At 38.8% G+C, this 27,765-nt stretch overlaps 1 protein-coding gene across 1 annotated transcript; it reads right to left on the reverse strand.

The window, feature by feature from the left end:
- Positions 1-31: 31 nt before the first annotated feature.
- On the reverse strand, positions 32-27,406 carry WDR48 (WD repeat domain 48). The gene is made up of 19 exons (XM_053960750.1): positions 26,995-27,406; positions 18,903-19,043; positions 18,515-18,593; positions 18,165-18,247; positions 17,920-18,049; positions 14,323-14,411; positions 13,362-13,463; positions 12,819-13,043; positions 11,395-11,469; positions 10,934-11,036; positions 10,536-10,633; positions 8,836-8,943; positions 8,375-8,471; positions 7,784-7,879; positions 5,641-5,746; positions 4,155-4,242; positions 3,539-3,615; positions 2,627-2,819; positions 32-2,059 (listed from the first exon to the last, which is right to left on the reverse strand). Exons 1-19 carry the CDS (start codon positions 27,040-27,042, stop codon positions 1,964-1,966), a joined length of 2,034 nt encoding a protein of 677 aa, XP_053816725.1. The 5' UTR covers positions 27,043-27,406; the 3' UTR covers positions 32-1,963.
- Between the last annotated feature and the right edge of the window lie 359 nt (positions 27,407-27,765).

Below are 27,765 nucleotides of genomic sequence, written 5' to 3' on the forward strand. Positions count from 1 at the left end.
AATTTATCTAGCACACAAAACAACTTGAAAATATTTTAACTAAAGCCGTTTATTCTATACAACTGTGAAACATCATTTACCCTTCTGGCATTGCAGACTCTTCCATTAATCTTGCCTGTTACTGTGTTTCGGGATGGTTAGAAAGAAAAAAACAGAAGGAAAGTTACAACCTTGGGCTGATTTCAAACAAAAAAATTACTGTGAGCAACTCCAATGTATACAATAGAACAGGAAGACAACCAGGAAACAAAACAGAACCCAAACAGTGCCTATTGGAACAGACAAAGACCCTTGCTATTAATAAATACAAGTCAGGACAGTTTACCAATGGAAGTTACAGTTCTGTTTAACCATTTAATTCACAAATAGCACTAAAAATGTGCAGTTAAAGCACAATTGTGTCAAACTAAGCACACACAGAAATGGGGATAAAAAAATGAACCTGATTCTTGAAAGATGGGAAAAGACATGCTAACTTAATTCTGAACCATGGTTTTGTCTAAGCAATGAACTTGTTTTGCTGAGTTTAAAGTGCAGAAGGGAATGACTACTTTGACTACATTTTGACTATTTTTTTCAAATAAAACATGATGAAAAATACTTTACTTTTTGTCTGACCAATACAATCCCAGTAATATAATTTATTGGGACTTTCCTTAGGCCTCAACCTAAATCTTGATCACAAGATACAGGAAGGGCTACAGCATGTGTCTCCTGAAGAAACTCCAATAATAGACTGCCCCTTGAAGGCACTTGTGCTTCTGCTTCAGACAAGAGTAATTTTTAAACCATTTCTCTATGAGGATTTGTAATTTGCTCTGGCTACAAATGGTTTTCTGGGATATCCCCACATTTTCTCACAAAAAGCTGAAAGGCCCTTACCCCTCCCTCCCCCCAATAAGTTAAACTTCTATAAAAGATTACCATGAGCCTATGACAGTCACAGATTTTTAGAAATAGCAGTGAAAACAAGATCTGCATAAATCTCTAACAAAAGAACAATTGCATATAAAACCTTGGAAAAGAAGAATCAGTATTTTGATCTCATGAATATGAAATCTGCTGAGAAGTTTTTAAAGTTTAACATTAAACATATGAAGTTATAATCAGAATGATTTGAAGTTTTAACAAAATGTCACATACTTTTGGAGCACAGTTACCAAAAATTAGACTAGCGTGTCTTTAGAACACCTAGGACACAGTGCAGGAAGTAGTTATATATATTCAGAAAAGAAAAAAATCTCTAAGTTGCTGCAAAGCATGTTCACTCTATTATGATGCACAGCATCACTGGACTCACATCGCTCTGATATTTTTCTAGTGTTCTTATCTTGCATGTCAACAGCTCTCTAAAGCAATTAAAACAATTCTCATGTTAACTCTTGGTTTGCAATTAAATGGGCCCATTCATTCAAGTATGCAATACCTATTTTCTGGTGTTTTCTTTTCCAAATTTCTTTTAGTGGTAGAAATGCTTAAGTAACCTGTGAGAAATCACTGCTGGAACTTTATGAATGGAATGTACTAAAAATACCTTGTGTGCAGTTCTTAATTACATTGTGAACAGTGACTAATACAGCCAAACCTGTTTGATACCGAGCACGAGCAGATGAGGGGATTATGTTCTGGAAAAAAACCAAAAGCAAAAAGGAGGAAGCAAAAGTCTGCACTGGGTTATCATCCACTCTTTGTTCACCTCACACAACACAAACCACTCAGGGACCTCCCATCTCATTGACTGAGACTAGGACAGACTTTAGTTTAAGTCATATAGATTTTTTTTTTTTCTTTTTCCTCTATATTACAGGTCTATTAGTCACTTCAGTTAAATGTTTACTTCCCATCCATTCTGAGGCATTAGAAGTCTCATCTACCTTAGGGGTTCAGGGCTGCTCTAGAACTACTCTTGGAACCAGCACAGCAAGGTCAAGTCAGTAATGACCGCTCTGGGTCCGCGCTGCCCTCACGTCGATTTCTGGCGGTAGTGAAGCGTCAGGTCCCCACCACTCTTCCAGATGAAGTGCTTTACAGTCCGAAGGTCCATGTTGGGGTCCAAAACCTACACAGCAAAAAGGCAGCTTTTACTCAACAAGTCTGCTAGGCTGGCAGAAATTGAAAAAAAACAAAGCAAACCAAACTGAAAACTGATAGCAAGATAAGCCATGCAAAAGCTCAGATTTTTTCTATTAGCAACTGAGCCTGATGCATTACTGAAAGATTTCAGCAGAGTAACATGTAACTTCAGATTACAACTACCTCCTCAGTACCTAATCTCCATTGCACTTATTAGGCAGCTAGTGGTTTAGGACCAATTTCGAAAACTGCCAAAGAAGCAGAACTCAAAACATTCCAGAAATGCTAAAAATACAACTCTGGAATTGTATTAAACCCATTTGTTGACTATGAGTAAGTAAGCCTGTAAGGACTCCATGCCAGACCAAATTGAACAGGTTTATTATGAAAATTCTATCTGCCTATCTGGAACTGTCAGTACTAATTTAATAATGTCAAAACATTTACTTAGTTTTAAAGGTAACAGATAATCTATAGCGTATTTCAAGCTCAGAACTCAAAAGTTCACAACCGATTTACTGCTAGAGCTTGGTTTTGATTACAGGGAACTTACCTGGTCCTGGCACAGAAGTTCAATCTTCTCCTCTGCTAGCACAGCAATGTCCTCCTCCTTTTCTTGTTCTCCTGCCTTCTCATTGTTGGAGGAGCTTGTTGTCTGAGACTCGTTGTCCAAGTTGATGATTTTCTCATACACGTGTTCCATCACCTTTCTCACCTGAAGCATGTCACTGGCTGACAGCCGGTCTCTATAGGAGTTAGAGAAGGTTTTGTCAGGAAAAACCTTGAGAAACAAACTGTGTTTCTTATCCTCACAACACCTTCCTTAGCTGTAGCAAGCTATGCAACTACACAAAGATCATCTTTATGTTGTCTAGTAGTAAATTATCAGGATCATCCAGAATGCCATGACCATAACAGCAACTTATCCAAAGACTCACACAGCAAAAAACTCAGAAAAGAAGTTGAGATATTCAAAAGACCAGATAAAAATCTGCATTGTTTTCTAACCAACCTAGCTCATGTGATTAGCAAACTAGTTTGTATTCCCTACTTGTCCCTTCTCCTTTCAAAAAGCAATTATTCATCTCTGTTAGCAACAGGAAACAAAGCTGTGGTTCTGAACAGAGCAACAATCTATAAATTCATCTGTTTCCTGATTAAATACCACAAAAGACAAAGTCCCATTTCAGTAGTTAGTTCTTGGACATTTCTTAGCATAAACTTGAACAACTGCCTGTTGAACCCAAAACCATAGTTCTTTTAAGTATTCTGGTATAACTTAGTGCTTTATAGCAACGCTGCTAAACGACTAAGAACTTCTACAAATTCATCAAGCACAAAACAATTCTCTAGAAAATCAGTGAATTGGGTTTTTTTTTTTGTTTGATTTTTTTTTTTATTGAGCTTGCAGGATTTTTCCTGAATTTGGATATTCCATGATCATAGTCATATTTGCATTACTTACTTTTTTAGAGTTTTTGCCCCTGATGATGAATGAGGTTGGAGGTAGAAGGGAATCTTATTGAACTTGGGCATATTTTTCTAGAAGAAAACAATTTTCAGAAGTGTTAATTTAGGATGAACCATTATCAGCTCCTATTTGCAGCAGCTGCTATGTTAAGTATATTCAGCTCCTAATTATTAAAAGTCATGAGAGATTCCTAATCAACACCCCCACCACAGCCAACTTCCAAATTACTCATACTCCTGAGGCACAGATCATCTAGCTTTTGAATATAAATTATTTATTTCAAAGGCAATTAGACAGTAGCAAAAGACAGCAGCAATATGAAGTGTAGTCTCTATTCCTGAGTCCTTTGCTTGGAAAGGATATACCAATTATGCACAGGACTTTGAATTCTTTATCCAAAAAAACTGAGCAAAAAGTACTTTAACTAGACACATCAAAAAATGATACATCTCAAAGAGTCTTGATTACAGACCTTAAGACCACTTATTTTAAATACAAACACAGCAAAAATTTAAAATGTCATTTTAAATTAATCAAAGTTAATTGCAGTGCATCTTAAAAAAAAAACAAACAAACATAAAAAAGCCAAACTAATACACCCAATACTTACATCCACAGTGATGTCAATTACCCATTGTGGCACTGTTTCATTAAGAAGCATGGATTCAGTTTCACCACCTGAATCCCGACATAGCAACCTGAGACACACAGAAATAACCTTTATTGTAACAACAATTATTGCCATTTGCATTGAAAAGCTTTCAGGAGAGCTTCTGCCCTTTTAATGGGCAGGGAGCCTGAACTCTGTTCAGATCATGAAGTGATTATTTTCTGTAAACAGCAGAAGGAGCTGTAGGAAGACAGATCCCAGAAACAGGGAGTAGGATCTCAGGAGACTACAGCTATGACACAGAAAATGTATAAAATGTATAAAATGTATAAAATGTATATACTTTGCTCTGGATTCTGTTATGTTTGTGTGCTGAAGTACAGAATTGTCAGGAGAAGGGGAAAAGCATCTGGCATAAAGCAATTCTCTCCTTGAGAAAAATGAGCTTTGCATACAAAGCATCTGCTGAGCCCTCACTTAAAGGAAAGAATAAAACCACTTTCAGGAAATGTGCACATGCAATGATGCAAAAAAGTCACATTTCATTTTATAAATTGCAATAAATTTTGTCAGAGTCCTGCAAGCCACCTTTTATGTCCCATAAACATAGCTTGCTCCCTCCAATGGGGTCTTTCCAGTGTTCTCTTGAGAAGCAGGAGCAGCTGCATAAGAGGGAAGATCCACCAGAACAGAATACAGGCAAATATTAAGCCCCAGGTACAAAATAAATACATTGATACTGTAGGAAAAAAAAAGTTTTCCAAGCTGAAAATGGTTTCCCTATTTCACTGACTAAAAGTTACATCATTTTGGGGCCTGTTCAGCCTGGGAAACAAAGCCAACATATCAAACATGCCCCACCCCTTACATTTAAAATCCACTATATCAGTAAATATCAAACAATTCATAGTGTTTGCAAGCTCAGCACTTGTTTTGCAGCATTATTAAACTGTCTCTGATGTACCACATATCTCAGTTGGGTTTTTCAATGTAGAAAAAGAAGAAATAGAAGGGTAACCAGTACACACATTGCAATACAGGATCTGTGTTCCTCCCTGCCAGAGATTAGGCCCTTCTACTGGATCATCAGCTAATTTTGGGAGCAGAAGCCAATTCTCTAGTGAGTAGCAGCTCCTGAGTAATTAATGCTCAGAGATCAGCACAACACCCAAAAATCTAAAGCAGCACAATTTCATTCTAAAACACAGTTTAATTTATCAGTTTGCAGAAAGAGGTCACCCAAAAATATCACACACAACTAAGGACTATACACAACTCTTACTGCTTTCAAACCCTACACCTTGCTGATGTTCAAACTCACATGCTCAGTTGGACAATGACAATCATTAACAGCTGCTTATTTTGCCTGTCAAGGGTGTGTGTTAAATGTACAGAACAGACCCAAAGAACATTTTTGATAACATTTCTGCTTGCACTAAGAAAGGGATTGTTCAGCCAATGAACTTGTATTTTAAAGTTTTTATACCTGAACAAAGTGCGTCCTCCAGCCTCACCAAAAATAACTGGTGTATGTGGTGGCACTTGGAAGTATCCATTTCCTTTTTGGACTCTGTTCTCCTGCTCCCCATTCACTGTTGGAAAAAACACATAAAACAGCAGTGAGATTGCACTAGGCCTTAAAATTGGGCACACATTCCCAATCTATCTACAGCAGATACATTTTGTAAATTAATAAGATAAGTCTCATGAAAACCAAGAAAATCTCCATTTCCAAGATACAACACGTAAAAAAAAAACCACTACAGAGTAACAAGATCAATACAGGTTTGTGGAAGGCCTATTTCAAAAGCCTGTGCAAAAAGGAAAATAAAGTCCAGGAGTCAAAACCTGATTATGAGTTTTTTTTCCCCTGTTTGTTTTGTCAAACTGAACAATACTAAAATTAGGCATCAACTAAAGAGACTCTGCTGAGACAAGACTGTTCTTCCCTCTAGAGTGACAGTACAGAACTCTGAAGGGTTGTTTGCACTGCTCTTCTACCTGGATTTGCCAGATGTCAAAACAATGTGCTAGGAAAACTCGGGCACAGAGTGCCTTGAACTTCCTCTGTTATAAATTCAATTTATTACAGTTAATTCCAGCAGTATGGCTCTTCAAAGACTGAAGAACCTGATTCCATATCAGGTGGATAGGACAAGATTAAAGAAAAATCAGCATTATTTATACACCTCTTGAACAGTGCAGCTTCTAATCAGTAGGTATCTTGAAACAATGTAGAAGAATTTGGATGCCTGACTTGCACGTGGGGAAAATCATCTCCATTACACTGTAGCACCTCATTACTGCATTTGAAGAGATGTTGAATTCAAGCAACATTAAGAAATTTAAATAGTACAGACTGATAAGATAAATGATTCCTCAGCTTTCTAATCAGAAACATATGTAGGCAAAGAAAGGTCAGAAATTGTAACAAGCAAAGAAACAAAAAAAGAAAACCTGTATTGGAAGGGGTAAACATGATACTAAAGTTACAGCAAGTGAAAAATCCTATAGTTTGAAAGATTTTTTTCATAACACTTCTCTGAACAATTGAGAAGAACACTGCACGTAATTTGTGTTTATTTAAATTGGTATCTCTATAAAAATATAAGTGTCCAACAGGCAGACTTCACCTTCTCAAGTCACTGCTCAGTGCCAGTCTCCTAATTTTTTTCTTTTGGAAAGGCAATGAAAACATTCCACTACTCCACAACTCTACAAAGGAATAAGCAGTGTAGCATCAATAATCCAACACTACAGAAGCCTGTGAGTTACACTTCTCAAACCTTGTCTGGCTCTTAGCTGTAAATTGCCAATACACAACAGTCAGAATCAGCAACTGGATCCAGAAGAGTCTGCCAAGAGCTCTAAACCTCCAAGGAGGCCAGTTTTGAAAGAAGAAAGCAACTAAATCTTGGCACAGTCTTGTCACAAAGCAGTGAGATATGCTGAATGTACAGTTTTCTTAATTGCATCATCTAGCTATAGAAAGTAATTTCTTAATCACCAAATATGAGACATCAGTCAACTCTGACCTGGGTTGAATTGATTTCCAGCTCAGGAGTTACAGAGTCTCTTATTTTGCCAAATTCAGCCTCTACCTTACATTTCACATGGCTTTCCTCTAAGGCCTGATTAGACTTAGCATTATTACCCGAAACACCACTTTAAGGAGTTTTCTATGTATTATTACACTGAAGGTATTTTTTCCAATAAAGCTTTTATTTTGTTCACAATACCTAGAAGAAAACTGGAATCATGTCAAGAAGATACTTGCTAATGTTGGCTAACTGAATACAACTGAATTATTGCTATTTACTGTCATTACCTAGTGTTTCTTTTCCAAGTCAAGCCTCAGTTTGCCAGTAATTGTTTTTCATCATGTTTCTGTAACTTCAGAATCTTTTTTTTTTTTTACAGACAGACCAAAGATTTTTGCTGATACTTTCAGAAGTACAATATACTTTTTAGTGTAAAGCAAATTTAGAAGTGCTAAAAAACATGAAAAACAGAGTGCTAAAAACAGAGAGAGAGGTGTAAGACAACAAATGTTGTATCTGTTTAAGGAACACATATAAGCAAACAATGCATGGACAAGTAATAAAAAAGGAAAATATTAAAAAACTAACCATGGTTTATCTCATTTTCTTCTTCATCCATTGGATTGATATGTGTTCTAGGCCAATACTCCAGAAGTGCTTGCAGCAGAAGCCCTCCAAGGTTTACTGTCAACACACAGTGAGGCACAACTTAAAAAACATGGGCAACAAAATATTGTCCATTTGATCCACAGTTGAAAATTCCCCATGAGTTTGAGCAGGTCTGTTCCCAAAGCAAACTATTTATGGGCACAGAAATCTGCTTGCCACAATCTGAGAGCTGCATGTTACAATCCTTCAGGAAAAGCTGATTTTAGAATCCCTGCTGTTGGATCACTCTTGTGCTTTAGCATTCTCTACATTAGGTTATAATTACTTTTTCCCTTTTGCATCTTGAAGGTTTAAAACAAAATTAAATGTAAACCCTGAACATGACTGTTGCAGAAAAAAAGGGAAGACTTTCTTTGGAGAATATGCTACAGAATTTAGTATTAAGAAATTAAGCCCCAAAATCCAACCAGATACTGACATAGGTGGCACTGGAATACTTCAAAACATATATACTGGAATTTATTCTGACTTCTTTGTTAAAATAAAACACTAATATTAGTTAAAACTTACATTTTGGATCAGAACCATCGGGACTGCTAAATCCAGCATCCTTTGCTGAAACCCAGGCTGCAAAGCAGTCACTTTCATCCAAAGTAATTGTCAACATCTGTTGGCAAAAGACCATGAGGAATGTAGTAGTTTTTTGGGATTAACTAAGTCTATAAATTTCTAACTTTGCCCCTACAAACCAAAGAATTTCTGAAAACATGATAGCACACTTTGTTTACCAAACTGTATTAATTCATAATTGGTATTAGTGGATTATACCACAAGCAAAATTTAATTAAAAATCTGTTATTCAGATTATTAAGAGATAAAATTTGCTGTTTTACTTGAAAATAAATTTAATCCATTACATAAGCAATGAATGTTCTTCTAAAGTTAACAAACTAAAACCTTTTTGAACAAACAATACATGAAAAAATGTGAAACATGACATTAAAACAACAGATGTAGGAGCTGTATCTCACCCCGGTTTTCAAGTCCACTGAGAACCAGTTTGGCACATAAACCATTTTAAATCTCTTCTTAATTTCTTCTTCAAAATCTACTTTCCCAAGGTCTTCAACTTTACATGCCTGTTCACCAAAGGAATCATACAAGGACTGAGTCATATCAACACAAGTCTTTTCCTTGATTTTCATATACACTTGGAATAATTGTGACTTATCTCCCCCTGAGCACTGCAGTCCAAAAACATAGAAGTTAAAGGTTAAATCTTTTTAAAAAGTCAAACAGTGATTTATATGGCAAGTAATTTTTATTCTTCATTTATCTCCAAGGTAGTAGCATCAACCCAGTACAGAGGTCTGGAAATATTACTTCAGATTCCTTGAAAATATTTTCCCTACACAGAGTAGACTGCTGTCTTCTAATACCCTGTCATTTTTCTCCCCATCAGTACCAATATTTCAGTACTACATCCAACACCAGTACTTCCTGCACATTAAGCAACAAATTCAGCTCAACAACTGCAATGGGAACAGCAGTAAGTGAATTTCTGTGCAGATGCTTTATTTCTGTTTTTTTCATACTTTTACTTTAAAAGTCCTTCAAATAATTTGGCTAAAATCCAAATTATTATAATCCACTTGCAAAGTCATCCTGAAATACTTGTTTTAGGCAAACACTAAGGATTGCAACCTTGGAATTTATTCCCTCAAAATCCAGGAAAAGTTACAGGAAGCAAAGACTGAAGGGTGCAGCTTCAGGTAGGAAAACCTCCCTCTCTTCTTCCAGCATCCTCAATAAAGTCTCAGCTTTTGAGTGCAGGGAGCAACAGTCTGACCTGGCAAATCATCTCACCTCTACAGTGAATATATATTTACACATATATCAAATTACACTTTTCACAGCCTTACTAAGAAAAAAAAAACTGAATGAAAGTAAAAATTAACATTAGCATTTGACTTTGGTCCTGAGATCTAACATTGCACACTTAAATACACACTGAAATAAAGAAAACTTTTCCAAAAATAATCTAGATAATTTTTAGTATAAATCTATATCCTCCAACTTAATTTCTTTCTCATTTCAGTCAACAACTCAGTAAGTTGGCTGAGCATACTTTACCTCATTACTGATCTTGGCTGCTGCACTGCATAGTTCAAGAAGAAAATATTTAGAATTTAAACAGGCTTTTGCCAGAGAAGAAATTGCTGACCATCTCACTGATGTGGGATTTGATTCCTTTCTCTCTGCACTCTTTCCCCTCTCCTCTGAGCAATCACTGGGTAAAGCAACATGAAGAAATGTCACACCAAGTCTCCCCAGGCAACACCAGGCAGGAGCCAGGCTTCCTTCTGTTCATTTTCCTGCCATTCCTGACTTACCAGCAAACACAAGCCCTCTTTGAAACAAAACCCCATCAAAACACACATTACTATTTCCTGGAAAAAATGCAAGGGTCTGAACTTCAGGAGAATGCAGATGTCAATACTGGATTGAATTCAGGTGAATGCAGATATCAGCCTTGCATCAGGGAAAGCTACAAAAAAAGCTCAGAAATGCCTCCTCCTTTTCCAAAAGGCAAACTCTGCATGATATCCTGAGACAGAAAGATGATTTACTTTCTACCACAGAAATCTCAAACACTAAAAATGTATATGCAAAAAAGTGGCACAAAATAATTAATCATCCAACAGTAGAAAATCCGAAATTAGATCCTTACCTTCAAGACATCCCAGTATGCCACATTATTATTTGTGTCTTTGGTTAATATGTGCCTCTTGTCATTAAGAATGTGGCACTGAATAATACTAGCACCCCCTGGCAAACAAGGAAGAATTAAGGTTACTACTGTCATTATTTTTTTTCTAATATCACATTAAATTAAATTGCATGACATGACATATGCTGTTCATTGGTTTCAATTTTTATGTAAACCTTGGATACTGCCAAGGTTTCAACATGATTTTAACTGTAACCAACAGTGGATAGACAATGACCACAGTGTTCCGGTTGAAATCATAGTATCAATTTTTTAAAAAACTGAGCCCATCTTAAAGATCTATCACTTGTGCTAAAGATAACAGATTTTACAAGGTGCTCTGCAGAACACCTGCTTACCTTTTATAACTTGGTCAGGCTGTGTACACAGGGGTGGTATGGGATTGGTACAATCATTATCATAATCTCCTGATGCTCTAAAATTATGGATTCCCTTCAAAGTCTAAAGAAAGAAAAAATAATGACATATTCATAATAATCTATAAACTCTGCTTTTATCTGCAAGTAACAGCTGCTAATTCATGCTGCTATTTAGATGTTAACTCTCCAGTTCCAAGGAATATAATTTATTTCTAAATGTCATAAATACAGAGCAAAGGAAGTAATTCAAAACTTCCAAATTCAAATCCGCCTTTTGAGCAATTTCAATATTAGTATTTTATGATTTATTCTAAAGAAAGCTTACAAATCACAGCACATCCCAGTCAAATTGAAAGCAACAGCTCAATAGTTCCCAAACCAAGACTGCAAATCCCACGACTACTTAACTGTATTCATAGACTGTAAAATGTATCACTTACCCATTTATTCACAGAGGATTTAGTTGTTGCTACCCAAAGTGCTGGAGGAGGATCAGCTGATCTATCTAGTTCCATCTAAATAATGAAACAAAATTTCAGTCATGCTTAACTTAGTTTTCCTTTGATAATTAGTATTGTCTTGTGTAGACCTGCTCCCATAATTGAAAGCATCTCAGAACAGCCCTACTTTCAGCTTACTGCAGAAATAGAAAGTTTAAATGAAAAGTAGCTAAAATAAAACTTTTGAAAATCCAGAGGAATTACTACAAATATTCAACAAATGAACTGTAGACATGTGCAAGAATAGATGCAATGTGTATTAACACAGTAGTTAGAGTTCATTCCAGCATGATGCAATCCTGTCTGATGGACAGTTTCCTAAGTACAGTATTTCCTCAATTACTTTGTGTTCAGGCACTTCATATGGTTAAAATAACAATGTAAGAAGTCCTATACTAAAGAAAAAGCAGAATTTTATACATTTGGCTCTGACATTACATTTCTCAGATTAATAAATCACTGTAGCCAAGATTAGAGGCCACTTCTGACCTTTGTACAGCTGACCAGCTCTTTCATTTTCCATTTTGAACAGAAATCTCACATCCTGACTTTTCCAAAACTAAATTAACATATCCAGGATTTTATCTTAACACATTAAGCTAGAATTCAACTCCCAAGGAAAGACAGGCTGCTCATATCTATTAGTATGGGTTTCAATTGCACACTCCTTATACACCTGCAGGTTCCAAAGTCGTGCCACTAAAGTTAAGACAGCAAAAAAAAAAGTCAAAAACCAGCCTCTTTGAAAGATTCAGACTTGTGCATGCAAATATCATACTTAGGTGTTCAAAAAAATCCCCCACACAACTTTACTCCTGGTTCCCATGAGTATGTAACAGATTCTAAAACAATCCTGTGCACATATGCTGCTGCTAAGAAAAATCCACTTTTGCAAAAAGTCTTGGCAATGCCAGCTCAGTTTCTTAAAACTGTACTAGAGCCTGATAAACCCAACTTCTCATGTGTAAAGCATATTCATTTTCAGTAATATTCAAATTTGCACATTTTCAGTAGCTGCCAGGCATCCATCTTCTTCACACAATTCAACTTCAGATGCAATTTAGGAGACAGAGCCAATCTGCTGAAGATGTGGTACAGTAAACACTTGTTAGCCAATGTGAATTCTTTAAGCAATTTATACCTCAAGCTACTGTTTCATGAGAAAACATGCAATTATCCTTTTATATTGTGAGAGTGACAGAACACTGGCACAAGTTGTGAATTCTCCATTCTTGGAGATACTCAAAACCCATCTTGATGTGGTTCCAGTGCTCTTGGGCAGGGGAGAGGACTGGACCAGATGACCTTCAGACATCACTCCTAACCTCAGACATGCTATGATTCTCTGAATTAAACTCAATTACCTTAAGAACTGGCGCCTTTTCTTCACAGATCAGCACCCGGATATCGGGATTTCGTAAATCTGTACAATAAATCTTCCTGTCTCTTCCTCCTGAATAAACATGAGTGAAGGCTTCATTGACCTGCAGAGCCCAAACACCCTCATCATGGACTCGATACGTGGCTATGCACCTTTGCTGCCCAAGGGACCACAGGCGGATCGTCCCGTCAGAGCTGCCTGAAAGACACTGAGCAACAACCAGCACACTTCAGTCAGATATTTCAGTATTTCAAAATATTTTTCCCCATAAAAAGATTTGATAATTCATATATCTTTCCTCTAAAATGGGGCTAAACAGGTACCAACTCTAGTCATGATTTCCAGTATTTAATGCAAACCCACTGCACATCTAGATGAACATGCAATAAAAACAGCTTTCATCCATCAGCCTCCCCCCTTAACCACTAAATATCTGTAAACTACGACAATAAATAATTACATTGAAATGGACTAATGACATTTCTGCTCTCTGTAAAATGCTTTTATCTCAGGTTAAAGCACATACCTGGGTGCCATCTCTGTTCAACAACAAAGCTTTGACATTGTCCGTATGCCCTTTGAGTTTCATTAGTTTTGCACAAGTTCTTGGATCCCACACCCTTAGAACCTATGGAAACAGACACTAGATAAACGACATTATCACCATTCTTCCCACCAATGTGCTACCTCTGCAGAAATTAAACATTTCCAAATGAATCAACCCTTATTCCAAACATGTGGACATCCATCACTGAAAATATGTTAGAACAAGACAGACATAACCATATCTTATGCAGCTCTAATAATCAGATGTGCTCTTCTCCTGATTTTAATTTAATTTGTTCTGTCTTCTTCTGTCAAAGAAATTAAAGAATGGAAGTGACTGGAAACAGGACAGCTTGATATGGGCAAAAAATGTGCTTCTGAGAATCCTCTCAGATGCTTCACTGGGTTACCCTATTTGCTCTTTCATATTGTCCTGGAAACAAAATTCTCTCAAGGCTAGATTAGGTAAAAAAAACTCAGAGACTTAAGCCTGTTTTACCTTCCTTAACAAAGAGCAAGGGCTGTCTCTTGGGAACACCTGAGCTTCATTAGCTCACTTCATTTCCCACCTCCTGCAGGGATCTTGCAAATTGCTGGCACCTTCTCTCCTACCTGCAGCAACTGCTTCAGTCTTGATAATCATCTGACTCATGTGCCCTCAAAATCAGAGCTCTTGTGGGGCAATGTAATGATCCCTGACAAAGAGTTACAAAAGATGATCTGATTGTCTCCCCTATGTATTAAAGTCCTATGGATACATCACATCTCCAGACTGAGGCAGGATTTGTATCCTACACTTGTACTCCCACTTAAGAGAAGTATCTGCCCTCACTATTGAAAACACAAAAGATGCTACAGACATGACATTGAAAATTAATAAAACTGTCTCTTTTTACTGAAATTGAACTGAAGTGAAATGAACCCCACCAAATTTTGCTTACCTTTTCAGTGGACCCTGATACAATAACTGTTCCCATTTGATTCATTGCAAGGCTGTAGATTGAGTCTTTGTTCCCACTCAGGGAAGAAGCTATTTCAAAATAAAATTCACATGTTCAATTTGAATGCTGTTATTTGAAAAACATACTTATTCACTCAAAACAGGTATTTTAATACTCCTTGACTCATGAAAATAGTGCCACTCTGCCCCATGTATAGAGTTGCTTTAAGAAAGACTATAGTCAGTATAGTGCTGGGAAAACCCCATTCCAATTCTTAATCTACTGCTGCATAAAAACAAAGTAACCCCTCAGATTTATGGTCATTACAATTTTGGTGACCTTTTGGCACCACAGTACTGTGCCAGGGCCATCAAGCTGCTCTTGCTCAACTATGTCATTGGAATATGACATTTTGTGATCTTGTAACACACAGCATTTGGATTTAAGTGCAGAGATTTTTTTTTTTCCAAACCAAGGAACAGTAAAATTCTGCATTTTGTATTAAAGGCTCTTCTCCTAGTACAGCAGAAATGCAGAGAAATTACATTGCAGCACTGAAATCTGTTATTTAAGCAGGGATGCTACCTCTGCACTTGTGAAAACCATATGGCAGCTCCTTAGCACCACACCTACCATCAGAGCTGAGGAATTCTATACCAACCAGCCTAACCCCTTTTTGGAGATTAAAGTACCAGTCCCTCAACTCAGAAAAGCACAGACACAGCAAATTAAAATCATCTATTTGGAGAGCACAATCAGGCATTTCATCAAGCCTCAAATCCATACCATCAGTATGCCAAGAAGGCTGAGAATAGCAACAAACTGCATGGCCAGATGTAACTTCACACAATGATTTATTTATATGATGGAGCTAAGTTTCCAACACAGGATTTGTAACCTAATCTCATAATTTAATATCACATTTTGTCACAGTGGAGAAACCTGTGTCAGGGGGGTTTAGGCTGGAAATCATGAAGAGGTTCTTCCCCCAGAGGGTGGTGGGACACTGAACAGGCTCCCCAGGGCATTGTCATGGTCCCAAGGCTATCAGAGCCCCAGGAGCATTTGGACAGTCTCAGGCATATGGTGAGATTTTTGGGGTTGTCCCATGTAGGGCCAGGAATGGGACTCAATGATCCTTGAAGGTCCTTTACAATTCAGGATATTCTATAACCCTATTATAGAATTATGCAGCTTTACTTCAGAGTCCTCTTAGTCACTGGTTATAGCATCCAAATGCAAACTGTCAAATGAAATCTATTATTTGGAAGTAAAATAAAGTGAGAGTTTTCCACTGTCCCCAGAGAACAGCTGAAAGCAAAACACAAAACTGAAAACTCTTGAAGGTTGGCACACTGTTCAACAATCATAATAACTTAGGGGAGGATAATACACAGAGTTATGAAAAGCTGGATAGCAGGAATAGGAGAGTCTTAAATGTACAGAAGCAGAATTTATGCCAGAACAAAAACAAAGCTTAACTCCACTGTCTTCTGGAAGGGACTACCTCTCAAAAGCTGAATCTCTCCACTTAATTTGAATTATAGCTCTGCTGACTGAGTGACTCTTGAAAAATAGGCTTCCTCTTAATGCTGGTTTGTGTACACTGCTTCCAGGTAAGCAGATAGAAAACTAATGCACAAGCACAAGTTTCACTTGTACTCTGAAAAAATCCATGCTGCTTGAAAGGACTCAGGAAAACAGGTTCTATGAGGACATACATTGAGTTCTTTCCAACAGAAACAGTTACTGGGGAGCACTAAAATGAAAGGAAAAACTCCTCTGCTTCCCCCCCCTTATGAAATATTTGCATTCTACTCCAGAAATGCAAATTTCTCCCTGTAACCTTAGAGGTAATGTCTCCACTTCCATTTGATCTTGGGTTCAAAACAAGCACCAGCTCCTCAGCACTCCCCATCTCCCATTTCTGATTCACTTCAATCATTTAGGTTCTGTATCACTGTTACAGTGTATAATAAATGTTTTTATGTTTCTTTATTATCCCATAACTGAGTTTTCCTGTGACCACACAAATTCTTCCTTCAAAAACTCTTTTGAAGTAGAAGACAGCAAAACTTACAGTTATCAGCAAAGTTTGGCTATAAAGTAATTGTACTTTCAGTGAAAAAAGGAAGAAATAGAAGGATTTTATGTTTCTGGGAAATACAAAGTAAATCTCTCTAGTCATGTGCCATCCCAATAGCATTCTGCAGTGCAACACAGCTCTCTAAAGCCATGTCTCCTCCAAGGCTACTCAGACATGTCAGCACAAGGCTATACTTGAATTAAAAAGTTCTTTAGACAACAAATGCAAAACTGACAGTTCTGTCCAGCAGATGCAGATGGTTTTAGAAGCTACCAAAGGTATAAAATTAAATACACCTTTTGAAATCAGCCCAATACAGCAAATAAAAACCCCCACACCAACTGCCTCTCACTTACAGAATCACATATTCCTGAAATGTCTTAAGAATATGTGTGCCAATTCCAAATTTTAGTTTTGCAGATTTTCCTTGAGTCATTACTAACCTATGACTGAGGAAGCCACTAGGCTTATTTAGAAAATTAACATATGGCACTGTGCAAAATGGTTCTGTTCTTTCCAAATGCTATTGTTTAAATATCCATCAAACTAACTAAAAAATGACAGATCAATCATTGGGAACACAATTTTTCCAACCTACCTAACAAGCAGCAATGTACACTGTAGTCACACTAGACTTTTTCCTCAAAATATCAAATGTAAAAACAGCCAAAACAAACCAGATGCCATGACCCAGACCTATGCTATTCACTTAAATCCAACTGAACCTAAAGACTGGTATGACACTCCCCAGAAGAGCAACTTAACCAGCTCTACCCTGACCATTCTAAAAAAGGCGGTGTTGGAATTGCTGTGTGAAGGAAAGATTTCACAATTTATATAATGCCTTTCTGGGAGAGAGAAGCAGGACAGGTGACTTCCTAAAAGATGAGGGTGACATTGAGAATTAACCCTGATGAGTAGAATCTAGTTTCCCCTTGCCTTTCAATCTCAAGTGAGTTAGATCACACCAGTCTGTTATCCTTATATGTAATCAGTGCTTTGTGTTACTCTGTGTGGTTTTTAGTCTAGCTTATCTAGTAACTATTCTTCTGACAGATTTGACAAATGTAAAGTCCTGCTTTAGGAGCTGTACTTTCTGGTTTTTTTTCAGCATCTGTACAACCAAAAAAACCAGCCCCAAATTATAAAACACAGAAAATGTTGGAACAAATAAGCTAACAGAAAACTTCTATAAAAGGCTGGTTGAGAGGTCAAAATCTTCCCAAGTTAAAGCTTTATCAACTTTCAGAGAAACCAGCATGTCACAGTTCAGGAGAAACAGTTCAAAGAGACTTGTCCTCTATTCTAAATGCCATGACTGTTGGCTGCTCTAGATTTCTAGCTATTACATAACACAACAAATGGACTGAATGCATACAAACCCTCCTTCAAATTTCTTGCCCATTTTTTATGTACAGACAGAAAAAGGCATCCATAGTTTTAAACTGACTTCACAGATTATGCTACTCAATAAAATGCATTGCATTTGCCTCCCCTCCCCAGGTACCTACTTGTGACAGTATTATTTGAGGCAGTCAGTGCTGTGAGAGTATTTACATCCCAGAGGAATATCTGTCTGTCCAGCCCAGCAGATGCTACCAGCTCCTTATCTTTTGCATATGCTAAGGCTTTCACATAGTCCTACAATAAAATAAATGTAGCAATATGAATCAATGTTATCCTTTTGAAGTCTGCATCTTAATAATTGTAAGAATGGCATTGACCACACACAGTATTTACAGATAATGTTTTTCACCTTATGCGTCCTTAGTGTTGACATGCAAAATCCCTTATGTGCATTCCACACTTTAACAGTAGTATCTGAAGAAGCAGATATCACTAAATTGGAAAGAATAAAGACTAAATTTTAATGGCTTATATATTACTTTAGAGCATATTCATACTACTTTAATTTGTTTTTCAAAAGAGATTAAAATAATAATGTATATAATATTCCAATTTTCATTAAAACAGCTGCTTACACTATTTACCAAAGTTACAATACACATCACAAATTAATTTTACATGCTAAGATGGATAAAAAGCAGATAATTTACTTGTATATAGTTTCTGAATACTGCTGTTCTGAAACTTTAAAGTACTTACATGTTTTGCCATTGCAGCAGAGCACAATGTCATTTACCCAATCTGTGTGATGTTCCATAGATGCTATATAAGGGTCTTGCTGCAAATTAAGAAAAAATAAGCTCATCACCAATGGAGAAGATTGCAACTATCACATCCTGTATATTCTTCATCCTGCATATGGATCCAAAGTTTCCTAGTGCAGAGTTGTTTGAAATCCCAGAACCCTTTTTGTGAGAACTCCAGAGTTATGCAAGATATCACAGTATGAACAGTATCAAAAGGAATCTGTGATCACAATAACTGGCAGCTGTTAAAAAACAGCATCAGGTACAGCCCTGGAGGAGCTTACCAGCAGGATAACTTGGGAAAAAGTAAATTTAGACCCAGGAAGGCTCTCCTGACTGACCTTGTGCTGATTGACACTCCATATCCTTATGATGGAGTCCCGCCCTGCTGTGAAGAGTCTGTTTAACGCTGGGTCCAGCTGAAGTGCATTTACCCCGTTCCGGTTGTACTTCTCCACTTCATCTCTAATCACATAGGAAACCTAAAACACATTTGCACAAATCCAATCATGGTATTAAGATATTGACATGGCCATAAAAGCTGAACATCTAATTCCATCTTTGTAAGGTTCTTGAGTAGAAAATATGAAGAGTTTTACAAGCATTGTCTGTTAGTTTGAGAGTTACCAGCACCACCAAAGTCATTTGCCCCCAAAAATGGAAAACAGTGATAGAGAAGATTCAGCAGTGATAGAACTGGAGCCCAGAAGATTCTTTTAATCACTACAACTTAAGCTGAGTTAGACCCAGAGAATCCTCAGTTCAATTCCCTGCTGTGTGTGCATATTCTGGGTGATCTCAGGCAACACACTGAGTCTGGGTATCACTTCCCAAGTGGGTTCCAGAGTTCCCACAGCTGCAATGCCAGTATTTCCTCACAAAGCCTCACAAAGGAGAGGATATGTTCACCATGGCTTACAAAGCACTGAAAGACTGCAGATACAAATTCAATAGGTGTCACTACTGCTTTTAAACCAATTTTTTAAGAACTACCTACCTGCCAATATAATAAGAAACTCAAAACTGCTCTTTCAGATAAATTATCCCATTAGTTTCTTTCCTTCCATGTTTGACAGTACTGTGTGTAAAGGTTATTTCACAGATTTGTTCAGAAAAACTAAAAGGAAATTTCAGGAGACCCTGAAAGGCCACAGCAGTCTCCATTATTGGTGTTCAGTAAATACAATTACAAGACACTGCAGTTTCTTCAGAGCTCCTGTACTCACTTTCCTGATCCCTGCGTTTACACACTGCTCTTGAGGAAAGCCCTCACACTGAGGGAGAAGGAGGGGAAGATGCCAGTTATGCATCTTCCCAGATTCTATAAAATATAATCAGAACAAGGTAAAATTTCATGCTTGGTGTAATCAAACCTGCTCAAAACAGGAAACCTCTGGATACACAAGCACCAGTGTTTTGAAAATGCTTATAAGGAATAGTCTTGGGCTAGAGATCTGAAAGCAATTTTTCACTCCAGTAACTGTGTTACAGTATAAAGAAAATGTTTTCCAGATCAGATCTCAGTGACACAAAATAAATCTAACAAATTAAGATGTTCAGCGGTCCTTATCACAGAAGAAGTATTTTACAGCAGCTCAGATTCTGCACCATGAGAACTGACAGGTCCATTGGTGAATGTGGGAAACACCTCTCCCATCCTCAGGCAGCACAGCCAGAGCACTGATGCCTCCAGAAAACACATGTCCAGTGCTATTCTCTGTTTGAGAAACAGCTGCAGCAGCTCTGCAAACCAACACTGAAGGATCAAAATTAAGAGCCTCCTGAATCCTTGTCTCAATACTCTCCATTACCATTGCACAAGTCCTTCACTACACTTATTAATGTGATGTACATAATACATAAATGTATATGTAAAATACATGTACATAAGTGTATTATTATATCCCCAATGCTCTTAAAGACCTTCTGTCAGCCACTCTCAGCCCTTTTAGTATCACAGCTCTTCCTCCCAGTTTTAGATTATGTCCTCATTTCCAATACTTTCAGCTTCTCTCAGCCATTCCAGACTCATCCATAACATTCTTGCTATCTGTGCTCAAGTTTCCACCTACACACAGCTCCAGAGATGCTGCTGAAAGGAGACACCATCAGCCACACAGAAGTGTTATGTTAAAGCACTTCAAGCACTTGAGGTATTATTTCTTTGTGAGATGCAGGGAGCCAGATCTATGTGCCACTTCTTACCTGGGCTTAATCATATCATGGCTGTATTGCTGAAAGACCCACACAGATTATGTGTACAAAAGTCAAGGTTTAGCATGATTCAAACACAAGGCAAAGGGATGCCCATCAAATTCACATTGTTGTCAAACTCTTTGAATAAAACCAATGAAAACACACAGTTAAAAACTAAATGTGAGCAGCTAAGACACAAACCTAGAAGACGGTAGATCAAATTTACTGTTATTCTTTTGAGAGAACAATATTTTCCTGGCACAGTATCAGGCTCAAGATCAGCAGGGTCCTCCACCTCTTGTTTTCCCAAATGCTACCAGGATATTCTTTGAGAAATCCTTAATTTTTGGATTTGTCCCTCCTCTGTCAGTCACGTCCCATTTGTTATATTTTCAGGTATAATTTAAGAGCTCTTCATTCCACTCATAAGTTAGATTGTCAAACTATGTTAGTCACCTAAGCACAATAACGCAGATGCTTTTTGCACATAGTGATGTTACTTCTTTTTAGTTTAAAGGAAGTCAAGAAAAACACTGCCATAAATATTTAAAAATGCAAAAAAAAATCCCCAAATGTTGACGTACTTTAGTAAATAAGGTACTTCTCATATATAATTAAAACTTTCAGAGGACTTTGGCAATTGAGTCATATTTCTACATTAATCTTGATGAAATTAAAGTCAGCTCAACCAAATGCTGTTTTCCCTCACACAAAGACATGATCAGAGGAGACTGACAACCATTTCTCGTTATCACAAGTACTGAAATAGTCAAAGATATTTTGCCCTCTATTGCTTTTAATGACTTCCACATATTAATTTAGTCAAACATCTCTTGGCAAGCATTGTTTGTATTTTAAAAGAACTGGGATAAAGAGAGGGGTTATATTGTTTCAGTGTTACTGTTCCCTGGTAGATCTGAACTGGATCTCAGCAGAAGCTGAGCAGGAAACCCAACATCATCCTTCTTTCTCCTGTGACAAACTTAAGAAATTAACTCTGTGTAAGTGTAACAACTGAATTAAACAAGATTAAAATCTTATGTTTCCTTTTTTTTTTTTTTTTGGTGTAAATACAAGAGATCTTTGATGTACAAAAATATTGCAAAACAACAAAAAGACCTTGATACAAAATTCCCCATCAGTGACTGCTACTGTGCACAGAATCCAACCAGTTACTTTTGTCTCTTCTCAGAATTTTACAAGGTGTTATTTATTGCCCACAGAAGGAATAGTATACTTGTCCTGATAAACTGTCTTAAAAATTAAAGGAGTAACAGCAAGAAGAAAAAGAAATCCCTATTTTATTAGGTAATGATAAGTTCCTCCATGTCATGGGAACAAACTGTGTCACAAACTGTGACAGGTATTTTTCAATCATATTTCTAATCCAAATTAAATATGGACTCCTTAATTATATTTTTTAAAAATTTCTGATACTAAAAAGACAAAGAAAATTATTCCGTAGTCAGCAATTTGATGGGACACCACACCAACACTTCACACAAACACTGCAATTTGAGCAGCTGGCAAAGGACAAGGCAAACAATTTGTCCTGAAAACAGTATGAGCTGAAAAGGACTACAGCAAAAAAATGCACTCTCCAACTCATTTTGGAAACCTAATGATAGCCTAGTAACTGTCAGCTGTTTACACTGAAAATACTTAATAAATTTATTTGCTCATCCAAAATATTGGCTGGTCCACTCCTGCTAAACTTGGGTAAGAGGTGGTGCACACTCAGCCAAGTCCACAAAACCAAAACATTCACTAGTAAGAACAGAGAAAGACTGCTGATAACCCACATGTGGCTCTCCATTATGTTCTTATTTGGAGAGAAAAAGGTGAGAAAGTGCTTTTTAGTTTGGTTAGGGTTTTGAGTGACACTTAGCATAGACTTAAATATTAGAAGATTTAATAAGTACACAAAACAAATACAAAACATAGTCTATTTTCAAGCCTGTGTGTACACAAACACATCTCAACAATATAAATGCAGTAAAGTTCTGGTTGAGGAGAAACTGCAGTGATAAAATTCACCTCTGCTCCTGAAGCACACAGACCTTATCACTGAAGATAAAGCACTGTGTTCTGCCTGGAAAGGGGTGTGGGAACTCCCAGGAAGGGAGGGCTCCAAGACCTCAGTGGCATTTGCTGCATGCAGGACAGGCTGGAGCACATCCCTGCTGAGCCCTTTCCAGCACAGCACAGAGCCAGGGGCAAAGCACAGACACAAAAATTGGGATATAGACCACCTTTACTGACACTGCTGGATGGGAGGAGCAGGGCCTGGGGGATGTGAAATATTTTAGTAACAACCATCAACACTGCTGCACCTTTTATAAGCTCTCAGAATGAGGAAGAACCTTCCACAGCAGCAGTGCATAAACATCCACTCATTACAAAGGGTTTATGGGATTCAGTAGCCTAAATGGATCAGGACTAATCATTTTAATGACTACCTAAGAGCTCCAGAGATAAAGCTACTGCCAACAGATACATTTTGGCACACAAAGCCAAATGAATTTCTTGCAGGCCCTATAAGTGTTTCCTGCATGGATAAGTGTATCAGCTGATGTGGGATCATGTTACCCTTGTTACATTACATGCATTATAACAGACTTTTTCTTCACAGTTGGGTAAAATCTGCTTTTAAAACATCCCACCAAACCATGTGGAGGAAACAGTAACCAGCTGAGCTCTGAGGATACTCATTCCTTGTTTCTAAGTGAGCAATTAAAAAACAAAATGTATTTCTCAAAATCACAGGAGGGTTCCATGAGATCTGAATTGCATCAAGAATGAGATAAGAAGCAGTGAAGTACCAAGGGGGGAAAAATAACAACATTGTTTTACTATCTCAGTGCAGCATATGTATCCCTAAAAACGTGGCTTTAAATTAAGGAGACTATTTGAATTTTTACCTAGGCTCCAGAATAAAAGTAATGGAAGGCTTTAAGAAGCTCATTTTATCCTTTTACAATGGAATCAACATACTGGCAATCTATTTGCTTCAGCATTATATATGAAATAAATATATTTGTAATTATAACTTTTACATTTATTATATATGAAACATAAAAATAACATAAATATCACATCTAGTAAGCTGCAGTATTAGTGCACAAATATGACAAAGTCAGTTTAAAAAGATCACAATTGTTTGGGTTGGAAGGGACCTTAAAGACCATCTCATTCCAACCACTGCCACAGGCAGGGACATCTTCCACTAGACCAAATTGCTCAAACCCCCATCCAGCCTGGCCCCAAACAATTCCAGGGATGGAGAATGAGATTTTTCTTATTCTGTACAAGACTTAAAGCTAAAAAGTGCTTAAAATTAATGCAATCATATTATAAGGATGCTGATCCTTGTACACCAAAATTCTCATGTGTTGTTTTGAGTTTGGGGGTAAATTTACTCTGGCCAGGGAGCAAGTTTGGGAGAGCAGTTACAGTGCAACTCCTCCAGGGCAGCTCCTTCAAGGCACCTGCTGGGAAAGCTTCACCTTGACTTGACTGCCAGGACAACATCTGAAAGCTGCAGCACACGGCCAACAGCAGTGTCTGACACACCCCTGCATCCTCCCTCCCTTCCCAAATCAGTGTCTGACACACCCCTGCATCCTCCCTCCCTTCCCAAATCAGCGTCTGTCACACCCCTGCATCCTCCCTCCCTTCCCAAATCAGCGTCTGTCACACCCCTGCATCCTCCCTCCCTTCCCAAATCAGTGTCTGACACACCCCTGCATCCTCCCTCCCTTCCCAAATCACTCAACCTCACCCCTGCAGCCTTCAAAGAGGCAGGGCTAAGCTTCATGAACACCTGCCATCAGACACTTCAAATGCCTGACTCCCACTTAAAGAGTTTAACTAGTTTCCTTTTTCTATGCATGGAATTCATTTTGAGGCCTAAAACTCTGATTAAACCATTAGAAACTAAAATTATATGCAAAAGCACCCTAAACTGACTATTTTGGATGGCTTTGCTTACCAGTAAAACAGGTGCATCCAAGCTAATAATAGTTCTGATTTCCATAAACTTCAACCAGCTCTCCCGCCATGTAAGGAATCAAGTTCCTCCTCGCTTAAGAAATGTCTTTTGTAAAAGCTTCTTCTTCCAGCCTCATAGGTTTGGAATAAATTTCTCCAACTCTGTCTCTCTCTCAAAAACTCTATGTAGAAGCACCCTAAATGCTTCAGCATTGGGAATTAAAATAAATCATGAGTAGTTTTATTTTTCCATTAGCAGCTGATGAATAAAACAATCACTTGAAACTCCTTTACTTGAACAAAGTCCTGTTGCAAACCAAGCAGGTGAAATAGTAAGAGTCAAGAAAAAAACCCTAGCTGCTAGTCAAGCTTTATAAAAGTTTGTCATGGAATGGTTTGGGTTGGAAGATGCTCTCATTCCACCCCCTGCAATGGGCAGGGACACCTTCCACTATGCCAGGTTGCTCCCAGCCCTGTCCAAGCTGGTCTTGAACACTTCCAGGGCTGGGAAGCTTCTCTGGGAAGCACAGCCAATCTGGATGTAAACTCACAGTGCACTGCTGAGACACTGTGGGGTCATTACCAGGGTCATGTACATCACACGCCATTAGTACATGAGGTGAAAAAATACCACACAGCACAATGAGAACAGACAAAACATCAGAAACCAGCACAAAACCATCTGTAAAAACAAGCTTTTGAGCTAAGCAATGCTTGGAGAACAAAAGTAGTAGTAAAAAATGAGCTCTTTGATGCATGCTGCTGTCAGGCAAATACCACTCCATAAATAGGAGTGCATCAAACAAATATCAAGGTATAATCAAAGCCCCCTCCTTAAGGGTATAACCTGCAAAAACTTGTTCATAGCAGAGATATTCTTTATATTTTAAAGCATGTCCCATTTTTATTTCTGGGAAGGCAAGGGGATTCTTTATATAGAACTGAAAGAGTGCTTCCCTTAACCACAGAAAACACTAAATGCTCTGTAAGATGCCCATTTCCTCTGTGTGATAAATGATAAGTCCAAATGATAAACCAAACCCACCTCTGTTTTGAAAAAAAGCTCCTAATGCTATTTCAAGCCTAATCAATATTTCATTTGATCACACTGTATAGCTACAGCTGAAACTGGCACTTGCCACTAGGCAGCTTTGCACATTGATAAAGCATTAAATCTTTTCCATAATGAAAGCTGTAAAAACGTCTAAAGGGCAGGCAGTATCAAAAACAAGAAGAAAAACACTGAGAACCATAAAATAAAACTATTTTAATGACTTTTACTGTAAAAGAGTCTTGACTTTTTATACACACTTTGGTAACTCCAGTCTCCACCAAGGCTACAACAATCCACATGTGAGCCCAAACAACCACAGGGTTTAATTCTTCCTCAAGTGTGCTGAGAAAGTCTACACCCATCTGACTGCCTGTGCCACGGGTTTCCTTCAACAAATGCTGCCTGGAGCTGGCAAGGAATACTTCTGAAATTTGAGAAGAAAAAACCCTGCTCCTCGCTCACGTGTGTGAAGGGACAGAGTGTTTTACAGAAACTAAGCAGAAATATGATGCAAAACAGATCACAGGATCATGGAATGGTTTGGGTTGGAAGGGACCTTGAAGATCACCTAGTTCCAAGCTCTGGGCAGGGACAGCTTCCTCTAGACCAGGCTGCTCAGAGCCCTGTCCAACCCGGCCTTGAAAAATTCCAGGGATGAGGCATCCACAGCTCCACTAGGAAAACTATTGCAGTGTCTCACCATGCTCGCAGTAGAGAATTTCTTCCTAATACCTAACCTAAATCTACTCCAGCACCGGACGCAGCCGAGACAGCCGCGGCAGGAATCTGCAGCTCTGTCGCTGCTGGGAATTCACGTTACACCAAAGCAGGTCGGGGGGCACCGTTAGCTCGGTCTCGGCTCACCTCCCCCCGCGCTCCGCCGCTTTTGACCTGAGCTGCTTCAGCTCTGCCTCCTGCGGGCTGCGGAACCCGACCCCGTTCGGCAGCGAGCAGCAGCTCATCCCCCGCGGCGCCTCAGGCGGCCGCTCGCCCCCGCCACGGCGGCCAGAGGAGGCGGGGGAGAGACCCCGGGGGCGTGCGGCGCTGCCTCCCCTCACCGCAGCGCTGCAGCGGGAGAGTGGGGCGACTGCGCTGCCATAGAAACCCCCAAGGCCTAACACCCTGCAGCCGCTGGCGTGGCCGGCGAGGCTCCGGGCTCTCCTTGAGCCGTGCCGGCCCCGCCGCGCCCTCACCTGCACTTTCCGCCGCCCCGCCGTGTTCTGCCGGTGATGCGCCGCCATCTTGCATGTTGACACTGTGGCGTCATGTCCGACCGGAAGTGCCGGCCCGTCGCCGGCCCGCGCGAGGCTTTTATACGCGAGCTGCCAGGTGGGCGTGGCCAAACGAGGCGTGACCAATAGGGGCGTGGCCACGCTCCTCCCTCACGCGGTGCCCGCCATGTTGCCGCCTCATGAGGTGCCGCCTCAGCCCGGCCCCAGGGCGGGTCGGGTCTCGTCTCTTCGCTGTCCTGCTGCTTTTGCTTCGGTCCTGTTCGCCTTCTGGTGCTCCAGCGGTGTCTTCATCCTGCTTTGCTTCGTCTCGAGTGGTGGTGAAAGGCCTGTGTTGAAATAAGAAAGGGCCCACTTGAATAAACAAAATCAGTGGTTTCAGCTGCCGGTAATAGTCCGACGGTCTTTTATCAGTAGTTTTGTACTTCAATAATAATAGCCAGCGATTCCTCTGTGTGGGATATTCTTGTCGATTAAGAAGTAGAGATGTTGGGTAAAGCACGGTGCTGATAACTCACCATGGGTTTGATCCCCATATGGGCATTCTCTTAAAAAGTTGGACTCAGTCATCTTTGTGAGCCTCTTCCAACTCAGAATATTTTGTATCTGCTTCTGTATCTTCTGGGTGAGGAGCTGTATGAAACTGTGTGTGAGACTCTATTCTCAGCACACCATTTCTTGGTTACTTCTTTGTGGTGCATCAGTAAAGGTGCTAATCAATGAAAAAAGAATACT

This window comes from Vidua chalybeata, chromosome 1 (assembly GCF_026979565.1).
Source record: "Vidua chalybeata isolate OUT-0048 chromosome 1, bVidCha1 merged haplotype, whole genome shotgun sequence".
NCBI lineage: Eukaryota > Metazoa > Chordata > Aves > Passeriformes > Viduidae > Vidua > Vidua chalybeata.